Source organism: Gasterosteus aculeatus, chromosome 7, assembly GCF_964276395.1.
Source record: "Gasterosteus aculeatus chromosome 7, fGasAcu3.hap1.1, whole genome shotgun sequence".
Lineage (NCBI taxonomy): Eukaryota > Metazoa > Chordata > Actinopteri > Perciformes > Gasterosteidae > Gasterosteus > Gasterosteus aculeatus.
The window spans coordinates 22,389,830-22,409,366 of NC_135694.1; the positions used below are offsets into that span (position 1 = coordinate 22,389,830).

The 19,537-nt window shown below is 43.4% G+C and overlaps 1 protein-coding gene across 16 annotated transcripts in view; it reads left to right on the plus strand.

The window, feature by feature from the left end:
* LOC120821766 (transcription factor COE1) overlaps positions 1-19,537 on the plus strand; it is a 75,001-nt gene that overhangs the window by 35,558 nt on the left and 19,906 nt on the right. For all 16 annotated transcript variants that reach the window (XM_078105231.1, XM_040180753.2, XM_040180755.2 and 13 more), the window contains 2 exons: positions 17,031-17,112; positions 18,202-18,343. In XM_078105231.1, coding sequence (XP_077961357.1) covers positions 17,031-17,112; positions 18,202-18,343 — 224 coding nt within the window. The remainder of the gene's footprint in view (positions 1-17,030; positions 17,113-18,201; positions 18,344-19,537) is intronic.

A 19,537-nucleotide genomic window follows, 5' to 3' on the forward strand; every position in this document is an offset into this window, starting at 1 on the left:
TCTTTCTCACTGGCTCCCTCACATTAATTCAGCGAGGTACTAAATATTTCTTTTAGTAGAAAAAGCGGTTTCTCTCCGTGGCTCGTTGGGGCTGCCGCTGCGCTCGCCCAGCGCTCTCACACCTCACCCCTCACCCCTGCACACATGGGAAGTGCTTTTTTTATGGACTAGCCAGAATTATAAATGTTCAGCTGTGTTTATGGCTTATTAGGCAGTTACAGGAAGGAGGGGAGCATGTGTTTTATTGGCTTAATTGAGAAAGAACAGCTTCCGTGCTGCATTAGCACTATTTTCCTCTCATCAAGGGCCTTGGCTGGCGAGCCAGCGCTCCGTGCAGTCAAAGGTGGCCTCGCTGTACCATCCTTTCTGCTGAGGACGAGGAAAGGGCTTCCATGCGTGTGTGTCTGTCTTTGAGTTTTGTCTTTGCAAGTGTGTGTGTGTGTGTGTGAGCAGAAAAAAGCCATGCGAGTCATAGTTGAATGTGCACACGGATGCTACAACTAAATAAAATATTTTCCTGTCATGTGAGTAAAATGTACGTATATGGTGGTTTTCAAAAGGCTAAGAATGTATGTGTGTGTGTGTGTTTGTAAGCAGGCATGCTTCCTGGTACTTGACTGTGAAGCTGTTCCTTTCATCAGTCACGAGGAGAAACGATCCTGGATGCTCCTTTGAGTGTGACAACACAGAGTGATCTTGTAATGTGTTTTTATCTCTTTTTTTGCCTCCCCCCCTTCCCTCCTCCCTCCACTCCATCCCTGCCCAATCCCTTTAATTCCCCCCCCCCCCCCCTCTCTCACCTCCCTTCCTCTCCGGCGCGTGTTGCGCTCTGTCGCTCCCCCAGCGTCTGAGGTGGAGACTAAACAGACGAGTTATTTATTGTGATGTTTTTGTGGCCGCCCGGTTTAAATAACAGTTTGGTCCCTCAGCAATTCTCCCTCTCATCTCTCTGCCTTTATTCTCTCTTGTTTGCAGCTCGCGCCGTCGCTCTGTTCCTTGTTCGCTCCCCCCCACCCCTCCACTCACCCCTCCTCCCATCATGCTCTGGATAATGGTACATTGTTAACGGGCTGCCTATTGTTTGGGTTGTGTGTTCTTGGCTAAGTGGAGGGTGAATACTTTTTAGACATGTGCGCTCGCTGCCAGCCATTGTGATCTGCTGGTGTGGAGCTTGTTACACAGAAAGCTGAAGCCCGCTGACTCTCAATCAGTGAACGAGGGTGTCACACCAACACTTGTGTGCACATGGTTCTGTGTGTGTGTGTGCGTGTACGACTTGTACATTGGTGCAGTCTGTAGAAATACAGACTTTGACGGAATTTGAACGTTTTTTTGTAAAAAACCGACGCGGTCACTTATATACAACTTTTATCGCCCTGTTTTCCGAGGGGGGCAATAAGCAGCATTAACCCGGAGTAATTCAGTGAAGCCTCCTCGCAAGGAACAACACAGCTACATGGTGTAAATGCAGGTAGATTACCGGTTATTATACTTCTGAGTCATTTTGTTTTACAATACTCATTATAAATTAAGTATGTGTGCTTAAGGTAGAGAATTTCACTTAATGACAGACACTAAGCCTTCTCTTTGCCTAACGGACATCATATCATATTCATCGACACACACACACACACACACACACACACATATATATATATATATATATATATATATATATATATATATATATATATATATATATACACACTCACACGGACACACAACATTTATTGCAGCAGCTCCATCGTGGACATGATGGAGGGTGTGAAGCTGCATTTTAATGGATGATTATATTTTATGTTTTCTCTACAATGACCTGGACTGGCAGACCAATATTGTTCCCCTTCCATCCCCCCCCACACACACACACACACACACACACACACAACCATTCATACGTTGATGCCAGTATGGCTTCCCCCCTCCGTAATATCCTTACACTATATGCCCCCATTCCCCTCATCCTAAACACCCTGATACAGACACACACATACAGCTACACACACATCGCTTCCATTCACTTCCCCGCCCTCCCCTTTCCCTCCCTGACTGTGGTGGACTGACATGAGGCGCTCTCGTCTCTCTTTGGGTCAGAGAGGAGCGTGACTTAACATCCAGCCTTTACAGTGGAGGACGTTCTCCTCTCTATTACCTACTGATGAAAAGGTCAACCGGCATGAATAGAAAGGTTGGAACCGCTCGTAATGTAAAACGCGTGCTCCTCTCCTCCCCTCTCCCCTCCCGTCCTCTCCTCCCTTCTCCTCCACATGCCCTGTCAGCACTCTCAACACCTTACCTCTCTTAATCTGACACACAGAGTAAGCGTGATCGAAAAGACGGAGGGAAAGACTGACAGCGTGTAGGTAGAGATGGAGGAAGAGAGAGCGAGAGATACCACTCTTCTATCAGTGCTGAGTGGCAGAGCGGGACAAAGGAGAAATTATTTTGAATTCTGCCGTCCATTAGCATGACTATAGGTGCATTATAATGGTAGATAGTGGTGCACGGAGGGGGTAGGCGTCGGAGGAGAGTGCATGGAAGAGGGAAAGTGGAGGAGCATGAGCATATCACAGTAACTTGACTCCATCCCTGGATGCTTATTCCACATTCACGGCAGTTAGAGAGCATATTATGGCAACGTGGAAGGAAATGATTTTTAGAGCAATGTAATCAAATTGTTTCCGTTGCTCAAAAGTGGGCACGACCTGGAAAGCTCGGTACACTGTAGATGTGGATCCGTGGAAGGCTGCTGGATTCGAACTGCGACAATCCCCATTGTTAAATGTGGAGGTGGAGGGAGAAAGTAATAGATTAGAAAACAACCAACCACCTAACAACGAGTTAAAACAAGTCTTGTGTCGCGTCTGATGGCGTCATTACATCATTAATGGAGACTTCAGGGTAGAATCGAATACATCCGGACACACACTTTCGCACCACCTTCATAACAACTATAACACCGTCATTCATTCATTCATTCATTACCTTTGCACCTTGGCACCTACACCTGGTGTCGGGAGTTGCACCTACACCTTGATTGGTGTCCCTTTCCGCCACCTGATGAACGTACGTTCAATGATCACTCTGCTTTTAGCTCTGGTTTGTCTCCATCCATCAGCAGCTGCCAGCTTTTTGACCTAAAACCGGTTAGCTGCTAACTGAAGCACCTGCTCGCTGCTTCGGGGGACCCCTGTCAAAGCTTACGCTGCCATGATCAGACCTCTTTTGGGGCTTGAAAACAGCAGCCTGCTGAGCTTGAAATTGTGTTGATGGGGTCATGAATGAAGAGTAAATGTGGCGGCTATAAAACCAAAACAGTGAATCACAAAAGACTAAAGGCCTTTGTACTGTAGGAGACGCGCGATGATTCTCTCTGTTTTCATCAGTACAAATGAACATCCACAGAGAACAGCTGGTCTTTACACCGTTTACACACATTTGCCTGAAGATTGTGAGTGTGCTCGTAGTAAAAAGCAGCGCACAACCTTTGTTACATTTCTACGTTGTGTGTGTGTGTGTGTGTGTGTGTCTGGGCCTTTCTTTCTCCCTACATCTGCTATTAGGCCCTTCCATTGTCTGTGTCTTTGCTGTGAGCTTTAATCTAATAAAGTGTGTGTGTTTGTGCACGTATGTTTGTGTGTGTCTGCGTGCAAATCAATAGTGATATATAATTCACTGCATCCCGGCCCCAGCACACTTTATACCCACACATACTGCCTATTTAATATTGCATGAGGACACACACACGCACACACATACAAATGTGGGGGCAGGGGGAAGGAGTGTGTATGTGTGTGTGTGTGTGTGTGTGTGTGTGTGTGTGTGTGTGTGTGTGTGTGCCTGCCTGCCTCCCGGATCGTAAAAGAGGGTCTTTTATGCCCCTCTAACCTCCTCTCACTACGTGATGTGAGTGCAGTTTTACCTCTTTAAACTTAAAACCTTTAAACCTCTTTCTTGCACTTCCATCCCTTTTTCCATCTTTCACACTCTCTTCTCATTTTCATTCTTTCATTTCTAATCTCTCTCTCTCTCTCTCTCTCTCTCCCCCTCTGTCTGTATTGTTTTGAACTCTTACCCTTGGGGTCTTCATATTCACTTTTTTTGTGTGAATAAATAAGAATTCATCTCCACATTTAAATAGCTTCAGGGTTTCTGGGACGCACAAATGCACACACACACACACACACACACACACACACACACACACACACACTCTTTCACACTTTTCCGTTTTCAGTGATGTTTCTAAATCATTAGAGTTTGGGGTCACCAGGGGTCACGCCTCTCGCTCTGGCCACCGTGCTCCATTCTGATTGGTTGTTGACTCTGCGGGCCACTCGGCATGCTTGTTAGCTTAGCTGTGCTTTTACCCTCACCGTTTGTGTATGCTGAATTATTGAACAGTTACTGCCCGTATATGTATTTCCATATGTGAGCGTGTGTGTGTGTGTGTCTGTGCAGAAAAAGCTCAAAGACTCAAATGTCCTCCTCATTGTTTTTTTTGGAGTTCCATAAAATTGAATTGTACTTCACTTTTTCACACACACACACACACACACACGCACACAATTTGTCATCGTCTTTTTAGCCTCAGCATTCATATTTCATGTCCTTATGACTCTGTGTGAGTTACTCGGTGTGTTTCATTGCAACATGAAAGTGCTGCTCCATAAACATGTTAATGACTTTGATCACATAATGAGTCGAACAAATAGGAAACAACAGGGAGATTAAACAGAAAAGAATAAAAAAAATAAAAAAACACTGTATGTACTTGGCCCTACAATCTAGTTTTGTTGAGTGGGCGCTAATTACCAAGGCTCGGTATAACAGGAAGTAGCACTGGCAACAGCAGCCAATTCAGACACGCACACCCACAAATGTGATATTTGTCCTCATGGTGATAGAACACAAAGGGCGGGGTGAGTGTTCACAGATTGAACAAAGGCCCTAATTAAATTGGGTCATGTGTTTATTAAATTATTAATCGTTCTTTGTTTAATTGGTTTGATCAGAAGAAGAGAAACACACGAGCAATTCTTTTCAGCAGTTTGTTTCGGTTTTTCTTTTCACAAATGAGAAATCGTTACATGAGAAAATCACGGATGTATATGATGAATTAAATGACGGCTTCACATTCAGGGTCCACTTGTTGTTGTTGTTGTTGGCATGTTGGCTCACTGTCACACTGCCGCAGCCTACTGGTACGCTACAACACACAGCCATTGCTACTATGTTACTAGTAGCACGCGGTTAAAGGACAACTTTAACTGACTTTATATCAAAGGCCCATTTTGGAAACGCTTTTTTCAAAATTGACATAATCGGTCGCTTCATTTCTTTATGCTCAAGTGACAAAGTGTCAATAAAGCCGCCGTTCACTTCTCCTCAGTGTTTCTTTTCCACGACCTCAGTCCTTCCTTGGCCTCAACCCTGTGGTTCTTCCATGATGACCATGATAACAATGTTCCCCTAACCGTAACAATGTGGGCACTCAAACCCAAACCACAGTGCTTTTCTACCCTCAGATAAGTACCTGACCCATTACTTTGCATAAACCTGACCATGTGTTTGTGAACTACGGGCTTTTGCGATAGATGCACCCGATGGAGGAACCGCCCGCACCAGAGGAGGCTTCCAATTGTATTTGGTCGCTTAATTTAAAACGTGCTCATATACAATATGAAAGTGAAGTTTAACACTCTAAACGAATGGCCACCTGCCATCGACCAAGTCACGCCCGCTCGTTTGCTGTGTCTCAACAGGATATTTCTGCATCTTCATTCGAAAATGTCCCCTCCGGCCTTTAGATAAATCCGTTTCTCCGCCCAGGGAAACGGGACCTCGTAGCTCTGTAACTCCTCCTGCCAGCGCTGTGAGACTTTGAAAGTGATTCGTCATGAATCCACCTCTGAGCATATACTGTGAGCGAGGCCAATCCCATTGACAGTGGTGGATAATCAGAGTAATATTTATATTAGAAATGATATGCAAGTGATGATGTAGCACTTTTAAAGGCGGTGTCTTCTCTGAGAGTCGACTGTTTCTTTTGAGGTAAAGACAAATGAACAAAAAGTAAGGAGAGGAGAGATGAGTGCAGATTTGTTTCTATTTCCATCATTGTCTCCTCCTCTGTACTCCTCGCGACTGGAGCTCCTCGTTTAGGAGCTCTGGCTTGTTTTGTAGTCAGAGTGTCTCTTTTTTTTTCCCTTCTTGTTTCTGTTTTTGTCTTTTTTTTTGTCGCCCGCCTACTTTGTACTTCTTCTTCTGTGTTTTTGATCTGCGAGGTGTTGTGAGTTGTTTTGTCTGGTTAATTACCTCCACCCCAGTCTGGAGGTGAGTGCTTGACAGTTGTCAGCGCCGAGTGTGTGTGTGTGTGTGTGTGTGTGTGTGTGTGTGTGTGTGTGTGTGTGTGTGTGCGCACATATTTGTGTGAGTGAGTGAGTGAGTGAGAAACAAAAAGGAAATGAGATGTAAGTCTGATTGTATTGCAAGACCTCACTTATGTGACAGTATGTAGACATGATGGCTTTGCTGTCGTTCAGGTACCAGTCAACGTTGCTGTCACTCTCTCGCTCTCTCTCAAACACACACACACACACACACACACACACACACACACAGTAAGGAGTCTCCCATTGTGCTCCGTCTCTTGCTGTCACTTTTTTGTGAAGGTATTATTTCTTTGATCGCAGCTTCGACACCGATTAAAAGAAACGATGCCTGTTGTGACGGCGGCTTTTATTCATAAGACTGAAGAGGGACAAAGTAGCATCTCGCTCTGTCTCTCTGTCTCTCGCGCGCGTCCTTCCAGCGTTGGGGATGCAGTCCACCGATTCACTTTTTCAATGTCATGTGTGGGAACGTGTCTCTGCCTCGCATGCTAAGCGGTGCGCCGGAGCGCGTCGTTTTGAGCAGGACAGCAGAACCTGTCTCCCGTCTCTCCTTCATCTCTCTTTAACAAGTTCATTTATTCATGAGTGTGAACACACACACACACACACACTCGCGTTGGTTGGGTGGCAGGACGATAGATTGTTGGCAGATTAAAGGGAGAGTTCCTTTGCTGTTGTTAAATAATCTGTCAGCACGGCGCACAATCGCACAACAAACACCAGCGCATACGCTCGAATAGAAAGTTAGCGGTAGAATTATGAGCCATTTTGTTTTTAGATTTATAGATTTGAATTATTAAAGCATATAAAAGGGAGAAAAATAATACGCGTTCATTATTCATAAACCGCATGTTAATTAGTTCTTGAATATTCAAAACAAAACCAGGCCATGAATATTCAGATGTATAAAGAGAGAATTAGAGAGCGCAAATTAAGAGAAAGCTGCTCTTCTAATGAGAGGAAAGGAAATCAAAGAGAAAAGTAATAGGTGGCTTAGAGGGATGACTGTGACAGAAGGAAAGCAGAGAGAGAGGAGGAGTAAGCAAAAGAGGAGAAGAGGAGTGGAGAAAAGGAATATATAATAATACAGGGGAGGAGGAGGAGGCGGGGGGGGGGGGGGGGGGGGCTCTTTTGTGTTTTCACCATGATGGATGACACTGTTGACTAAACGAGCCAAATTAGAAGCTTTTTTTTCTGCAACTCTGTTGAAATATTATTAACACGCAGCAACTTTGGCAAAACATATGATTCAGCTGCACATAATGACCTTGTGCTATTGATTTGGGAACCGAGGCAGTGGGTATATCACATGGTCCTCTGCAGTGCAGGTTATATTATATTAGTGTCATTAAAACATTACCTCCTGATATGCCTTAATACACACCCTCTCCCACACAAGCACACACACATACAAATTGAATAGCTTTAATTAGCCGGGCATGTGTGCAGTCTTGTAATTAGCTAATAACAGCAACATAGATGTGGTTAATTAGCGGTAGGAGGCGCTTGTGAATTAGAAAGCCAGTGACATCATTACTGAAGCTGCTGCAGAACTTACACTGCTCCCTAAAAATGTTGTGGCACACACTCATGTGTTTTTAAATCAGAAAGTATCAGTAAGCAGTATTGCATAATGTTTAAAGTATTTCTTATTCATTGATCATGTATAATTAATAATATTCTCTTATGGCCTCCATCTAATCATCCGTTCTTTCTTTTTTTTCATGCTTCCTCCTCATCCTGCTGCGATATCCACAAAGGTAAGAGAAGTGTGTTTTCTGTTTCACGCTGTGTGTCTTTAAAGGGCCATTACATTGTTTTAGCTTAATCTCTCATTACACATGAAAAGGAAGAGATTATCTGAAGAGCTTGTCATCTTTCTTCTCTTCTCTTCCGCCTCCTCCTCCTCCGTCCTCCTCCTCCTCCTCCTGCTCCTCCTCCTCCTCCACTTAATTGGTGCCCCATCAACCCGTTAATCAAATTACTTCTGAACCAAAATTGACAGTTTTCATTAATTATAAAGGATTATTCTAATTGCAATTCAAATTTATTCATTTACAACAGACGGCGCTCAGTAATATTTTAGTGAATTAGCATATTAAATGGAGTGGTTCGTGCATTAGTTATGTTAATGTATGCACATTTCCTTATTTGGACAGGGGAAGCCTTATGTGCGGCACACACGCAGTTTGTGTGTGTTTGTTTGTACAGGTGGCGAACTGGACACCGTTTAATTTGTTGGACAAACGTAGCGGGAGTTCAATCCTCTACCCTGCCCCTTACACCTCCCTTACACCTCCCTTACTCCTCCCTTACACCTCCCTTACCTCTCTTTTTATCTGAGATGAGAGACCAAAGGACCGCACAGAGAATATAATTTAATATATAATAGAATGACCATTTTTTGGGTACTTCTTGATGATTTTTTGCTAGGTGCCTAATTGGAAATTTGCAGGTCAAATCCCAAGAAGAACAGACCTTCTGCATCCTCTGAAGTTTGGTTTAGGGAGCTACAACCACAACAGCCGATGCACCAATGGTGTTTTTAGAAAGAAGCTTTTCTCTATCAGCAGTATTCCAACTGAGAAATGTTTGCAGTCTGTGTGTGTGTGTGTGTGTGTGTGTGGGGGGGGGGGGGGGGGGGGGTTAGTGTGCACATTGCGGGTGCTCTCATAGGCATTGAACCTGGGTGCTCATGTCTGTGTGAGTGAGTGACTGACGGAGAGAGGAGGAGACAGGAGTAGAGAGGAGGAAGAGGTTCCTGTCAATATCACTTCCTTCATCCGTCTCTTTCTCTACCGCGCACCCCCACCCACCATGAATTATTTTTAAGACCAATGACAATGTGTGTGTGTGTGTGCGTCTGCAAACACACGTGAGCACACACACACACACAGAAAGCTTAACTCACTGCAGGTCACTAGTACCATTGTCTTATCACCTCAGACTGTGTGTGTGTGTGTGTGTGTGTCTGCAGTTGTGAGAATAGTTGGAGAGTAAAGGTTGTGTGTGTGTGTGTGTGTGTGTTCTGTAGTGGTTATAAACAATGTGTGTCTGTGTAAGAACAACAGAAGAAGTAAAAGTAAAAAACCCCGAGCTTTTAGATCGATTTGAGGTGCGCGCGCGTGTGTGTGTGTGTGTGTGCACTGCGTACATACATGTTTGGCCTCGAGCGACAGCGATCCTTTAGCTGCCCACCCTTCACTCATTACCTCCACTCCTCTGCCTCTCCCCTCTCTCCTCTGTTCCTCCTTCCACCTCTTCTCTCTTCTTGTCTTCACCCCCCTCCTCCCAAATCAATCTCTCTCATCTATAATTCAACAGTTTGCCTTTAGCCTTTACAATATACACCACAGTAACCTCTTCCTTTCATGTTGTCATGGTCCCGGACTGGAGAGAACCTGCTTAACATCTTACTGAGAATAATTTTGTTAATTGTTTCCCCTGATCAGCAGCATTACTGTTGTTGAGTTGAGCACATGAGCATGAGATTAAAGATCAGCCTGTGTCCCAATAGATAATGTTCTGATATTCAAATATAATTAACATTCATCACATCTTGATCATCCCTCCTATTGGCGATAATAAGTTTGTAATCACCAAACTGCTGAGACCCATTAACACAGCGCATCACTATAAACAACTATGTTCGAGGCACAGTTAGACGGCCACGTAGCTTCTCAACAAGCTCCAGGGAAACCAGATTTATAGACTGAATTCTGAGTTCAACCTTGACTAAGAGAACAATAATATCTGTCGTTATACTCACACAGTATTTTGCAATGATGGTGTTCGTGCCTGTTAACAATCAGTTTGTTTCTTCCTCCATTGGCTGAACCTACAAAAATAAGTCTAAATTTGTTAATTTGTTAATTTCACTGAAAGGATTGTTTTCTTACTTTTAAATATAAGATGATGTTTTCCTCTCTATCAGGATATTGGCATTCAATACACAAATAAATGATTATAGACACCAAACACAACTTTGTCTGTAAACCTTTTGATGAACTGCTGCCAGCAGTCCGATGTTCAGGCCGCGTGTCACTGAGTGAGCTGCTTTGTCACACGCTGGTGACGCCAGTGTCACAGTTACATGTTACAATGATGTAATGACACTTGTACAGGTCCAGAGCGGTGCAGGTTATTAAAACTCACTTTATCTGAGCGCTTGGCAGCCAGGACGACGAGCCCCCTCGCAGACATCACACAGGCTGGCTATCAGCAGCCTGGCCTGCTCTGTCATCTACATATGCAGAGGTGACAACAATGACAGCATTAATAGTAATGATAGCAATATGAAGCAAAGCCCTCATCATCATCATCATTAGCATATCTCCAGGGAGATGAGCTGTGATTGACAGCTAGCTGGGTGTTTTTTAGGGGGGGGGGGGCTGCAGCTCGGCTAGCAATTACCTCTGTGCATATCAACCGTCATTATGTAAAATAACTGCGCTTCGCTCGGCTCTGCTCAATTCTCTTAAGTCTTGTTTCCTGGAATAACTCCCATACATTTCCTCCCACCCTTTCCTCCCTCCCTCAACCGCTGCCTTTTTTCTTTCTTTTGCACTACATTTCGCTCCCGACCCCCCCCCCCCCCCCCGGCCCTTAACGCACACTTTCTTCTATGTGTCTAGATTTTGTATTCTCTCTGCTCCTCTTCTCTCGCTGCTGTTAGTTTTTTAGCATGGCTCATTCATGGCTCTGAGCGTGTGCATGTGGACGTGTACCCAGGCAGCACACTGCATGTTCTACTGCAAGTTACTTGAGTGAGTCAATGCACAGAACTGAGCATGGAAACACACATGAGTGCTCTTTTGTCCAGTTTGTTACATAACATTCATTGTGAGGCTTTATTGTCCTTGGATCATATGATAGTGGCTGTGGATTTGACTAATTCTGATTTAATAAAGATGAAATAGTTAGTTTGACGCCACTGACACCTTTCCCTAATATCATCTTTTATTAGGAAAATGCAATTTAAGGAATCTTCTTCAGCTTAGAAAAAAATGATGGTTCACTCTTTTCAGAAAAACGATTTATCCATCAATTGAGAAAATGATCAGCATCTAAATCTGGGATAAAAATAATGATTAGCTCTATGTGCTTGAAAGACAGATGTTAAACCTTAGGTTGTACAATGGAGCAGTGATGCAGAGGCTCAGATTTCCGTTTGGCTGCGTCAGTGTGGTTTCTTCTGCAGGACTCACCTACTATTGAACCAAGACTAAAGTGGATTCCCAGTTTTCCTTCCAAGTAAAAATACTTCATCTTCCTTCTCAAATGTCCTCCTCAACTCTTTGCTTCTTTCTGTCTCCTCTTTTTAAAACCCCTATTAGCTTGAATAGCTAGAATAAACCCGACGTAGTTATTCACACAGATGTGGCGCTGACTGTTGGGATTGTTCCTGCTCCCTGGTGCAGGCCCTGTATCAGCGAGCCGTATCTCTGCTAAAGTGCTCTTGAACGAGACACTACAAAGCCAAAGAAAAAAAACAAGAATTTCCTCCACAGGAAGCAATACATTATCACATTATTATTGCGATAACAGCCGAATAGAGGGCGTAGTAGTGTTTCATATCCTTGCTTTTCAGATAGCAGGCACGGACCCGGCAATGCTATCTGATGTCATCCCATTAAACAATCACAAGCACTCAGTGTAAACAGGAAACAGGAAGTTGATCTTAGACAGAAATATTAGTCGGGTTAGCTATTTAAAAAATGACAGGTTAGAAGGAATAGCGTAATTAACTGAAGGGGTAATCAGTTATATACAGTTATTATTGAGACGTTTGATGCAGACTGGTGTTATTTCATAAAGCGTGCAACAAGTACCTGAGTAAGTAAGTTCCAAAAGGTACACAACCGTTGGCAAGTTGTCACAGAAAGACAGGAATTCTGTCAGAAAGCTCAGCCAAGGAGCTCGGCAGCCAGGTGAAATAAGACATCTAAAGGCAGCACAGAGAGAAGAGGCAGAGGAGGCAACAAAAGCACTGATCTGTTGTTCAGTTTGTCTGCACCAACTGACTGCAATTTCTCCACCTGTCAGCAACAACTCACCAAAACACCACGTGTGTGTGGTGTTTGTGTGTGTGCGTGTGTGTGTGTGTGTGTGTGTGTGTGTGTGTGTGTGTGTGTTTTGGAGAGATTTTCTTTTTTTCTCTTTCAAGGCCGCATTGTTATTGTTGGCTGTGTAGAATAGCGCGTCTTTAGGGAATAAAACGGACACAGACATTCAGTCTTAGACACTCAAACGCTTTCTCACACACACACACACACACACACTTAGACACGCACACAAACAACGCTGGAATTCCCCCGGATGTCACCCTTGCCCTGTTGTCGTTGTAACTGCTTGAATGACAGGAGGGTGGTCCAAATAAAACTCCCACAATCCTCTTCCTCACTCCGTCCTCCATTTGTTTCTCCCTCGCGCTCCCGCCTCCCTCCTCGTCGCCGCTCTTCTTCTCCACACCCCCGGCGCCCGCTGCATCCCCTCGCTCTGTCACTTCCTTTCTCTCTCCAGGTCTGTGCAAGCCCCGTACATCAAATATTAATGTCAGTTGTGCTCTGAGCCGTAATTGCCATCTCTGCTTCTGAATAATGGATATAACTGTGCCGGCCAAAAAACAGCACCCAACCGTGGATTGTTACGTTACTTTGGGTTTCTGGCTAAATAAGACGGGCATCGATTTCATTATCAAAGGCAAGAGCAACTGAAAAAAATGACACTATAACGGTCGACCACATCGGCCTTTTTCATTGGATGACAGAAGCTGTGGAAATAGCAGGTGAACAAATGACCAAGTTCAACTAGAAGGTGAAGTTGAAGATAACTGGTTTTAGTTAAATATATAACAAATAAAGAAAAGTAAGCATGAACGTTGGCCTAACATTCGTCAGGTGACCAGAAAAACGACCCCCAAATCAACAATAATGTTGCTTTGTGTCTGTTGGATTTGTAAGTAAGCAACGTTTAAAAACCACGTAAAGTGAGAATTACTTATTTAGGAAAGCCACTCGCCAAAATATACACTTGTTATTTATTTTGATTTTTACACTGTAACTGATAAAGTCAAAACGACAACAACAATACCAATCTATTGTGTGTCTAGTGAGTGTAAAAATCCTCTAGTCTTTCTATATTGTTCTTTATTTTCTACTCTCCGCTTATCACCATCCTTACACTCTCCCGTCCAGATGGTGTGTGTGTGTGTGTGTGTGTGTGTGTGTGTGTGTGTGTGTGTGTGTGTGAGTGTGTCGGGTCAGCTCTATGAGTGTGGTACTCACAGTATAGCAAAGGTCAACAGCGCTGTTATCACTCGAACATGATCGGGCCTTGGAGAGGGGGAGTGAGATAGCCGAGAGGGAGGGGGGGGGGAGTGCTCACCTCCCCCGCAGTTATTCAGACTCTTATAATTGCCCAGTTTAATTGGAGGCCTCTTAACGACCAGTGACTGGACCAGCCAATCAATTCACACAAGGTGTGTGTGTGTGTGTGTGTGCCTGGTGTGTGTAGCTGCAGGGCCTTTTTGTTGCAGAGTTGATTGGGCCAGATGGGGTCAAGTAAAGGGGGAAGAGGAACGCACACATACTGCATTAAAATGTAGAATATGTTCCGTTGCCAATCAATGAGAAAATGCGCTCTCGCAGGAAATAAACCAACGTGGTTGAACCTTAGATGGTGAACTGAAAAATAACGACTGATATCATCAGATGACCAGGGAGATAAGCCAATGAAAGACAGTAATTAGTTGGTGTGTGTGACTGCGCTGAGGAGAGGGGGAGGGGAGGGGGGGAGTGGGTATCGTTAAATTGATGGGTGGGATGAGATTGTGGTGATGATTTAGGTGATGTTTCAAGACACGGACATTTTTCTTAGTGGTGCAGCATTAAAGACAAGATCCTTTCCTTTTGACCTTCAAAAAAACAGGGTACAGAAGTGCAGAAGAAACAGTAACTACGTCGTACTTGGATATTTTTGCTCAACAGATTTGATGATATATTGTTTTTAAATAAACAAGGGGATCTCCCCGGTATTCCCCATGGCTGTAGAAGGAAATGTAAGAACAAAGTCACAAGCTGATGTCAACTATATATTATTATATATTATATTAGATATACAATCAGGTAAGAAACCCATTCAACAAGTTTTTTTTTTTTTTTTAAGAATACACTTTGGATTACGTTGGTAATGCAAACTTTTGTTTTACGATACTAAATTGATCCAGTGAATGCTTTCCCCATTCAACATTTCTATAGGACACGGTGTGGAAAACATTTTGACTATTCTAGGTTAAAGCACGTGAGGCCGGCAATGTCTGCGTCACTAAAAAACGAGTCAGCCGTCCTTCGTGACCGAAGAAACATTGAAACTGTAAATGAGCGGTGATTTCAATGCGCATCCCGTTTGCTTGTTCATCCTTCTCTCCCAGCACATTTAAAAATGAAGTAACATGGCACTTACTGTAAGATTAAATACTTTTGTGTATCAGTATATTTTACTGTTACTCCTTTTAGCTCAACACTTCCTCCACCACAGATTTAGTCTCTTTCATATTTCGCGTTGATCAGAGGAGTGTGTGCACCTCCCGACCGCATCCTTTCTACAGAAATATCCAGCGCAGGGTCAGCGGAGTGCTTGTGGTAACGCTGTGCTAGGGTTTTGAGAAGGGCTAGACAGTGGGAGGTCAGTGTGGGTCACCGTGGCTGTCCCACACTGTGATAGGCTGTCACCCAGGGGTCAGGGGTCACGATAATTAGGCATGCAGAGTCTCAGCGCCGGTGTTATAACGAAGCTTGAGCTCGTTAACGCAGAGTTTTACACTAAGACCTGCCACTGGGCTGTGCTGCACCGTTACACACACACACACTCACATGTGGAGTACATGTTTGCTCTCAGACACACACGTGCACAGACACACACACACACACACACACACACACACACACACACACACACATCTGCTTTGTTCTGAACCGTCCAGTACAAATGCTGTCATCCCTTGAACAGAGGAGCAGCAAGCTCGGCCACGAGGGAATGTGGTGGTATTTATTTATTTTTATATAAATAAAAATATAAAGTAGGCTATAGAGTTTAACTGGTTTAAGATAAATACAAACACTGATGGAAAGCAATACAATAGAATAGCATGTTTTTGGTGAAGCTTGCTAATATACTTTTTTCTATTGCGGATTTTTCTTTAAAAAACATTTAAAAAGTGGCTGTTAATCCATGCGGCTCCAAAGTCACATGGTTTGGACCAGTCAACGGGGAAATGCCATAAACTTCCTTTAACAACTCCTCCGGTCCCGAGGAGAAGTCAGAATTTATCAATTCAATGTCACTGATGAAACAATCATACTTCTCATTTGATTTATTATCTTAGTAAACATTTTAAACGTGAATTTATCTTAATTAATAGTTCCAAGTCTTCCTCAATACTATATATTGTGTTTGTGCACAGAGCGCAGTGAAGAGGAAACATTCCCTACCTGCGAAGTTGTGTGGTTTTTATCGAGTTGTTACGCACGGACAGATGTGACAGACAAAACGTATATACCAACGTGTGTGTGTGTGTGTGTGTGTGTGTGTGTGTGTGTGTGTGTGTGAGTGTGTGTGAGTGTGCCTCGTTGCCTCTGCCAGGCCGGCCAGCTGGCTCACACCAAAACACAACCTGGACGTGTTTGTTAACTGTTGATGGCCATCTGGGTGTTTGATTTATTCTGTAATATAGATTCATGACATATGGTTCTGTTTAAAACACACAGTGTCAACATGGTTCCCCCTTTCTTAATGATTTGTGCACCATCAAACTTCACCAGATTCTGATAAACATTTGAAGAGTGTGAAACGCTACATTCTTCTTTTAGTTTATGTTCATCTATGTATTTGTGTTTGGTTTTAATTTGCACATTTGTTTGGATTAACATGTTTAGCGCCAAACAGCTTACTTTTAAGTCACCATTGTACCTAAAACAGACGCTTTTACACAAGCGAGTAAGCGCGTCAAACCATATGCACCTTTCTGTTTCCAGTTACAAAAACATTTAAATGTAATAAAGGCAGCTAATCTTTTAATTGTATTCATGGGTTGCTTCATGGTTTGATGTTTGCCGCCACTATATTTTATATATTAAAAAGTGCAAATTTCTCAAACTCCTCCTGTTGATCCATAAAATCCATGAATCTTTTTTATATGTTGACAGTTGTTTTCAAATTTTGTATGAATCTTAAAAAGCATTAACCAAGCCACAATCCAAAATGCGGATGAAGAGGGCCTTCACATGTTGCTAAAAAGTTGAACAAAGACGTAAGAAAAGACGAAAACCTGGATGGTCTTTGGAAGTTCCAGATTGTTGAAGTTTTGAAATCACAAAGATTTTCACCAGTTTTGCAGAGTGAGCGAGTGTGCTGCTTTATTTGTCTTCTTGCTGATACGTGGCATTTCAAAAACAGCCTCAGTTGGTGTGAGTTTGGGAACAAAACACGTGTGAATCCGCAAGGACATTCATTTCTACTTTCTGTATCTGTGTTTGAGGTTCTGTCTGTGCTGCAGGTTGACAACTGACTTTGAATGAAGGAAAGTGGTGGTTCAGTGTTAACCTGAAAAATGATCTGTCCTCTTTGTCTGTACAGATTCTTCCTCAAGTTTTTCCTCAAGTGCAACCAGAACTGTCTAAAAAACGCAGGAAACCCACGAGACATGAGGAGGTTCCAGGTAGAAAAACTTCTGTCCTCTCATCATTTAATAGTACAATAGTCTCTCTCTTTCCCTGTGTTTTCTGTCAACTTCTCACATAAGGCCTCGCATGGTTGTGTTTATTGTAGCACATAAACACGGGATCCTGTGTGTGTGTATTTGTGTGTTTCATTGGCTATCGCCACCTTTACAGGAAACATGAGATTCTGACCTTGAAAAGTCAGAATATAACTAAACAAACAATGCAGGGGAACGGCGAGGAGAGTGTTAGATCAAGAAAGGTAGAAAGAAGACGCAAAGAAGGGGGAAAAAAAGATGTGGGCTTGTGAATAAGATGTAAGGCCGTGTGGTCTTTATTATTTCCTTATCTTCACGGCCACCACACAATCAGGAAGACCCCACTTGAGTCTGAGTGGAGATACTGGACACCCAGAAGATACAGATAGATTTATTACCATGGCGTGTGTGTGTGTGTGTGATATATATATATATATATATATATATATATATATATATATATATATATATATATATATATATATATATATATGTGTGTGTGTGTGTGTGTTTGAACAGCGCAGGGAGAGAGTCGTTTGGTAGCGAGTGTGTGACAGTATCTTGTGCCTCTAATTGTGCTGCTCTATTGTAGTGGAACCAGAGAAGACAGCTCTGTTTCCCTGGGAGATAATTAAGGGCTGGACCCATCAGGAACTATTGAACAGAGGAGGACAGACACCACGCACACACGCACACTTACTTAGTGTGTGTGGAATGTGCTGGTAATAGCAGTGATAAGAGGTTACATTTAAGGAGCTTCTCTCAGTTTCACGCTGTTAACTCCTGCTTGCAGTGATCTCCGGGCCGCCGCACTTAGGAACTCCTCTTTATTTCCTTTCCTACTTGCCCCTCGTCCCTCCTCTGCTCCTCCACCTCTTTGTCCACGCTCCATACTTTCCTCCCCTTTCCTCCACCTGCCGCCTCACCCAACCCTCTTCACCGTTATCTCACCGCTGCTTCCGTCTAACCCGGCCTCGCCAATCCTGTCTCCCCCATCCTGCCCCCTTATCCCCGCCCCCCCCTCCCCTCATCCCCCCCGCTGCTCCCCAGGTGGTGGTATCGACTACAGTGAGTGTCGATGGACACGTCCTGTCAGTCTCCGACAACATGTTTGTCCACAACAATTCCAAACACGGCCGACGGGCCCGCAGACTGGACCCCGTGGAAGGAACCCAGTCGTACCTCGAACACGGTAAAATGAGTGCGTGTGTGTGTCTGTGTCTGTGCATAAATGTGTGCGAGCAGCATGGCCGCCAGATGGTTGATGGTTTAATCCTATCAGGTGATTCCTGCCCCTCCATATGGCTGATCCAACCCACTACACACACACACACACAAAGCTTGGTGCGATGCTCCGTCTTTGTGTGCGTGTGTGTGTGTGTGTGTCTTTGTGTGTTGTCAGGTCTAATATCATTTTGATTCTCTTTCAGAAGCAAACCCAGAGTAAAGGACATTGTTAAAATTCAGATGAATGCTGATAATCTCTCACACACACACACACACACACACACACAGGAGGAGGATTTTATTTGACAGGCCAGCTTTCATTGTTGTAATATGGGATTGGATGTGAGCTTACGCACACTCTTATATACCATAGTGACATAAAGCTAAGTTTTATGTAATAGGATGCATTCTGATCCTTCTGTGCGTGTTATTGTTGTCGTATCATTAGTTTAAAGAAATGAGTTGCCTAAATGTCACGTCAGTCGGGCTTTGGGATAAACACCGTAATTAACTAGCACAGATGTTTTTAAAGTAAATTATTTTGGGTGTATTTATTCATTCATATTTATCATAATAATATAAAACATATTAGTTTTATCCTTAAACATTTTGAGAGAAAACTACTTTCAACTGCCACATTGAGCAAATCTGTATTTATTAGTGGGACATGCATGTTTATATAGTGCATATCACCATAAAATCAAGGTTATCTGTTAATTGCATCCCGTGGTCCATAAGAAAAGAGGTTTGGGTTTTTAGGTAAAGCCAGGTACATTCAGTTGTATCTAAAAGGTCTTCAAAAAAGGTCTTTTGAAAAGAAAACGGAAACAAACCCCATCTTGAACCTCTGCACTTATTTCCTTTGTTTATTCTCTCATTGCACTCAGTAAAAAAATCTACAAGGCCAAACCTGGAGAAATGGAGAAGGACTGAGTCAAAGTATCTACAGTGTGCTCAGAGAGGAGGTGTGGTGTGCAGATCTGGACCGAAGCCAAACGGCGAGGGTGTAGCACGGCGACGGGTGCAGATGTAAAAGGGATTAAAAAGGCTTAAAGCCAGATATCCCTCCTTGTTTAGAGTCTGACTTTAAATCAAACGAATGCTTTCTCTGAATCCATTGGCCTGTTCACTTGAGTTCTACGTGTCAGATTTGAACAAC